Source organism: Anoplophora glabripennis, unplaced genomic scaffold (assembly GCF_000390285.2).
Source record: "Anoplophora glabripennis isolate ALB-LARVAE unplaced genomic scaffold, Agla_2.0 scaffold679, whole genome shotgun sequence".
Classification (NCBI taxonomy): domain Eukaryota; kingdom Metazoa; phylum Arthropoda; class Insecta; order Coleoptera; family Cerambycidae; genus Anoplophora; species Anoplophora glabripennis.
Window position 1 is genome coordinate 252294 of NW_019417172.1, and position 6357 is coordinate 258650.

Genomic DNA, 6357 nt, shown 5'->3' on the forward strand with positions numbered 1-6357 from the left:
TCGGGCAGCTGAGGCAGTCTACACTGCAGTTCCAGGCTATCGGCGAAAGCCTCGGCCTTTTCCTGGTTCGTGTAAACCACCCCCACACTACCGTGGATTGGAGGAATTTTACGGCGAGCGGTCTGTCGCAGGGCCCTCTGCGTTTTCCAGAGGCTGTTGTCTTGTGGATCCAGCGACTCCAGGTGCCTAGCCCAGTTATCCTGGGCCAGTTCATCCAGAGCCGCCTTCACCCGTCTGTTAAGTACGTTTAAGTCATGTCTGTGTCGGGGGAGGCGGGTGCGGGTGGCAAGCCGTTTCGCACGTCGTCTGTCACGTATTAAGTTTTTTATGTCATCGGGGTGGGTGCCCCGGGGGTTTGTCAGTCGGGGGACAGTAGTCTCTCCGTCGTAGTACGTCTGAGTCAGGGCGTTTTTAATGTCAGTCTCAAGGGAGAGGACTGCCGCCTCCAGGTCATAGGTGGTTTCCATAACTGGGAGCGAGATGTTTCCTTGCATTACTGCTCGGAAGCGCTCTCAGTCAGTAACCTCCTCGTGAAGGTGCCTTCATATCTCTGTCTTCTCCCCAGAACCTAAAAGGACCACGACCATTTTTACTCAATTTCCATGTCGACAATATGAATGTTATGTTTCATAGTACTTTAAAATTAATTGTTTTCTTAAGTTCTAATAGGCCGATAAATAAAAATTTCATTTCTACATTGGCTAAGAACGTTCTGCGTCATTTTTAGATACTTAAGAATAAGTTAGATGAAAATTATAGTAGAGTGCCAAAGTGATGTCGTAGGAAAATAGCCGTGTTTATATTCCTTAGATCTCAACTAATTTTAGCTATTTGAATAGAGATTGGCCAATTAGGTGATTTGAAACTAAAATCTCAAGTAAATAAAACGCTGCTATTGATGACGACCACATTTTGGCAGATGTTAAGGCGTCCTAACCCCCTCCCCCCCCCACTCAAGCTAATCTTGTATGTTTCAGGACCAAGAAGAACCAAAGAAGAGACAAATTACAAAAACTTCGTGGTGAGCCTGACGTAACCTATCACTCAAAGGCCGCGTGCATTCCCTAGCTACAAGCTATTCCCAAAAACCCACTCCTCACGACTACCCACTGGAGGCTAGACAAGCCAGCGAAGAAAGGAAAATCAAGATACGAAGAGCGCCAGAAGAGGCTCCCCTGCCAGCGGGGGCCGACCTCCACGAGGCTGCCCCAGGCCTACAAAGAAAAGGCAGGACAAAGGATAGTCCCCCTCGGTCCCAAATTATCGAGGCCACGCTTAACGCCAAAAACAATGGCCTGTGCGGCGCGTGGGATCTAAGACAGTACGCCTTATAAAGAGGTAATTTGTAAATTAAATTATTATAATGCAATAATATGTAATATATAGAATAAATAATGATAAATTAAGAAAAATGAAAATAATATACTTCGTTAGGAAATTGATGTGAGGGTAAACTATATTAATACAAATTTAAATATTAGCAACAGAAAATATATGTAGAACTGTAGGTATTAGTAGAATTCTCATAAACAATAATGTAACGAAGAGTACCCCATTTATAACTTTTCTTTCTATGCCCCTGACACCGCGCGCCATTATTCTATGGCTAGAAATTGGCCTCAATGATTTGGGATCGAGGGGGATTATCCCTCTTTATCCTGCCTCATCTCGTGTAGGCCTGGACAGCCTTCGTAGGTGGGCCCCATCCGTCGTCTACCCCGACCGCAAATGCGGCCGGTGTAGGCGCTTTGTGGGACCTCCTTTTGTCCTGGCTGGGCCCCGCCGGCTTAGGGCCCTTTCTTCTGGCGCTCTTCTTGCTTCGCCGGCTCGTCTGTGTAAACCCCGGGGGTAGTGTCATGTTTATGTGTGGTATGGTTGTGTAGGGTAGTGCGGCTATGCAGCCTGGGATGCGCTTTGCTAAGGTGGCCCTTAGGCTAGCGCGGAAGGGGAGGGGTAAGGAGGGTATGGGGGTGTGTATGTGTGTGTGTGTGTGTGTCGTTGTCTTCGTTTCTTGATCCTGGCGGTCTCTGAAACAGAAAAGGTTAGCGGGCAGGGGGGGGGGTCATTGGGGTGGTCACCCAGGGTCAAAAAGTTGGTGTTTAGGTCTTTTGTGTTTGTCGGTCACGTCGGGTACGTAGTCAACGGCTTGCCTGAGGAGGGGATTGTCATGTCTAGCGGCTACGTCAAACCGTTTCTCCGCGTTTTGTCTTATTGTCTGTGTAGCGTTTGACCTGACACCTGACACAAACGCATTCATAACTCATAACAAAACACGGTACACTTGTAGACTCCCTTCCAGTGTATATCTAGTTCATTGTCTCTTTCATAGACCTATTAGTTGAATATCTGTCTATGGTATCTCTATAATTTGTGGTTAGGAGTCTTTCGTTTTGGCAAAAATAGTGTCCGTTAGCAACTAATATCAGTTCAGAGTAACTCTAAGTTGCTATTAGCTGCTAACAGCAAATCGTAAAGCCCTCACAGAAAGATAGATTACAGAGAATTTCTGTAAAAGTTGGTTGATTAAGAAATAAGATTGTATATATTGTGTAAACTAAATAGTAAACACAAATTATTATATTTAAAAGTAGGTTTTACATAATACAATATGGCTTTGGCAATGCAAAGAAAGGCAAACGTAAGTACAGTTTCTGGCACCTTATTTAAAGTATTGAATTGAAACCAATTGTTTTAGGTTCGTTTGCCCCCCGAAATAAATAGGATATTATATGTAAGAAACTTACCTTACAAGATTACAGCTGAAGAAATGTATGATATTTTTGGCAAATATGGAGCTATTAGACAAATAAGAGTAGGAAATACTCCAGAAACAAGAGGAACGGCATTCGTTGTATTTGAAGACATATTTGATGCGAAAAATGCATGTGACCATTTATCTGGTTTTAATGTATGCAATCGTTATCTGGTAGTATTGTATTATCAAGCTAATAAAGCATTTAAGAAGACTGATATTGAAAAGAAACAAGAAGAAATTGATAAAATGAAATCAAAATATGGTATTAATACATAAATGATAATAATTGTTTTGTTACTTAGGCCTGAAGTTCATGAATTTAATTCATAACAGAAATAAATCATATTAATCTAGTGTTAGTCTTACAAAGAGGGAGCTATAATTTCATTACAAGTTGAAAGACATTTAGCGAACATTTCAAGATGTTATCGATGTTTGCAGAACTTCCTTGACATTTTAAAAACCTCATTTACCTCTGCCGTAAATCTATGCCACCATATAGGTATGTGGCAATTTAAATATAATTTACTCACCCATATTTTTTTATTATATGTCTCCATTTCATTTTTATTTGTAATTTGTAGATAATATATATGGCTTACACAATTAAAATATTCTTGTTGCTATTATTATTTTTTTACACTTACAATTATTGATTCATGATGATGAAGTTGGGCAACAACCAGTTAAGACAGAATTGCTTTTTTTATTAATTCATCGCCTGCATAGAAACATTGCATTTGTTTGCAGCTAGGATTTTCCTTTGATCTTTTTTAATTTATGTACAACATATGGTCATTCATTTGCATTCTTATCCAATAAAGTCTTGCACTCGTCACGAATAATCTACATCCAACAGAAACTCTTGGGCAACATGCAGTTATAAACTTTTTTCAGATCTATGACTGGCTAAATTATTTTATAAACCAATATTTGAACACTGTTAAGGTGAATATAGGCTATAGTGACTAATTATTTTTATTGTTGATTAATGTGAATGTGAATTATTTTATAATAGAATATCATCAGAAAAAGAAAGATTGTAATAGTTTTGTAAATCCTTTACATATTTTGAATTTAATCAATAAAATTTTTGAACAATAACACCTTTTTTGTAGAAAATTATAACATGTTTATTTCTTTAGCATACTTGGCATACCTAAGATAGAGTTGATGTAGCAAATAACTTGACAGAATCTGATAAGTAGCATAACATCGTCAATGGATTGGCCGATATTTATTGTTTCGGTAATTTTTTAAGTTTATACAAAATTAAAAAAATTATAGCTATGGTTGAAGACAGAAAATATTTATCAAATATATGTGCAACCCCTTTCGAGATCTTGGGCTCAATTATTTTTGATTTTTTAATTAAAAAAATATAATTTTAATTTTTTATTTCGCTCAAAACTTACATCACGCAGTTTATGTGGGCCATGTTGAAAAAAACAATTTGGCACCCTGTATCCCTAAAACAGCATTTTTCACAAAATTTGTAAGCTGCCCTTCTATAGTAAAATTTCTTGGTAATATTTGACCAATAAGTTATGTGCCACTATATTGAAACATTATACAAATACAAAATGAAAATGACAAAACGGGCAAAAATTAACAAAAAAAAACAATTTCCTACAAGTTACAGTATTAAAATATAACTGTTATGTGGTGACAATTATTGTTCCATTATTGCAATTTATTATTTTGTCTTGCTTTGACGAAAAGGTGACCGGTGATTTTAATTTTAGAGTAGTAGAGATACAGCATAAGCTATAATAACCAAACATGATTTCATTTGGGCTAATTTCTGAAACAAATAAATCGCTACTTACAATTTTTTATATTATATTAACATCGTAAAAGTTGATATAAATACACCTATTTACAAATTTAAATAACTAAATTATAATTTCTGTATCACCCAATTCTTCATCAGAAGGCAATGGTATTTTGGATGGGTCAACAAAATTGGGGTTAATTAATGGCAACCCATTTTGTTCTCTTCGACGAAGTTCCAAGAAAGCTTCTCGCTGGGCCCAATCTCTATTGTTGTAATCTGGCATATATGCAAGGAAAAATCCTCCCACAACTAAACACAGTGTAATAGAACCAAACATAATTGAATGCAGAGCATTCCTGTCGCCTGCTTTAGTTGTGTAATCAAATCCATAACTAATCCAATTTTTCTCGGCAGTGGTCTTAGAGGGTGTGTTACATACGTCTACAGTTGCAGTTTCATTATTTTTATTTGATGTTGATACAAAACGTCTGTTTATATGGGGGATTATTCTTTGTAAACCATAACGCTGAATATTTACTATTCCTGCCATTTTATAAATTTTAAGGTTAATAATTTGTTATGTCACAGTCACACAACTGTGTTGCCCTCTGAGGGCCATTCGATTTGGCAAAAATAGTAGCTATTAGTAGCTAATAGCAACTTAGAGTTACTCTGAACTGATTATGAGAGCGTGTTGACTGTTTGCGCCAAACTGCATAGGAGTAGAGAGAACATTTAAAAATCTGAAAATATAATATGTTATTGTCTTCCTGTATATACAAGGATGCACGTTTTTTCCCCACCCGCCTGGCGAAAAATCGTGTCCTTTAGGCCGCTTGTAAATGAAACGACGGTTTTTTAGCCGTTTGTAAGCCCGGTGAATCCATCGTAGATTCATACGGTTGATCGGGGGATATTGATTGTTATGGAAGTATGTTAACACACCGGGTGACCGCATGGCAACCGCGGTCACCTGGTGAGTGAACATACTTCCATAACAATCAACAGTTGTTTTCCTTTTACAAAATTTTTGTCTTAGCTAACTTCTAATTTCCTTAAATAATCTTAGCTGAACTAACTGATAAAAGGAACAAGAAAAATATCATGAACTTAGCTTAGGTTTTGATTGTCACGTCATCATATAATTATGTTTATTTTTTTTTCGGACGGTAACCGCCTACCCTACCATACCACACATAAACATGACACCACCCCCGGGTTTACAAAGACGCGCCGGCGAAGCAAGAAGAGCGCCAGAAGACGGATGGGGCCCACCTACGAAGGCTGTCTGGGCCTACACGAGATGAGGTGGGATAAAGAGGGATAATGCCCCTCGATCCCAAATCATTGAGGCCAATTTCTAGCCATGGAATAATGGCGGCGGAGGTATTTAGACATCTAAGCATGCGCCGTTGCATACAGCTGTCGCGCTGCCGAAATAACGATTAACGCCTGGTGTAATTTACGAATATATAGCGCGCCGCGCCTTTATTCTATGGCTAGAAATTGGCCTCAATGATTTGGGATCGAGGGGGATTATCCCTCTTTATCCTGCCTCATCTCGTGTAGGCCTGGACAGCCTTCGTAGGTGGGCCCCATCCGTCGTCTACCCCGACCGCAAATGCGGCCGGTGTAGGCGCTTTGTGGGACCTCCTTTTGTCCTGGCTGGGCCCCGCCGGCTAGGGCCCTTTCTTCTGGCGCTCTTCTTGCTTCGCCGGCTCGTCTGTGTAAACCCCGGGGGTAGTGTCATGTTTATGTGTGGTATGGTTGGGTAGGGTAGTGCGGCTATGCAGCCTGGGATGCGCTTTGCTAAGGTGGCCCTTAG

General features: G+C 39.5%; 2 protein-coding genes across 2 annotated transcripts; one reads left to right on the forward strand and one right to left on the reverse strand.

Moving 5' to 3' along the window:
* Positions 1-2448: 2448 nt before the first annotated feature.
* On the forward strand, positions 2449-3592 carry LOC108913083 (splicing factor 3B subunit 6). The gene is made up of 2 exons (XM_018718551.1): positions 2449-2638; positions 2696-3592. Exons 1-2 carry the CDS (start codon positions 2609-2611, stop codon positions 3029-3031), a joined length of 366 nt encoding a protein of 121 aa, XP_018574067.1. The 5' UTR covers positions 2449-2608; the 3' UTR covers positions 3032-3592.
* Positions 3593-4573: 981 nt separating this feature from the next.
* LOC108913086 (NADH dehydrogenase [ubiquinone] 1 beta subcomplex subunit 11, mitochondrial) lies at positions 4574-5137 on the reverse strand. The gene has a single exon (XM_018718553.1). The coding sequence runs from the start codon at positions 5080-5082 to the stop codon at positions 4651-4653; it is 432 nt and encodes a 143-aa protein (XP_018574069.1). The 5' UTR covers positions 5083-5137; the 3' UTR covers positions 4574-4650.
* Positions 5138-6357: the final 1220 nt, after the last annotated feature.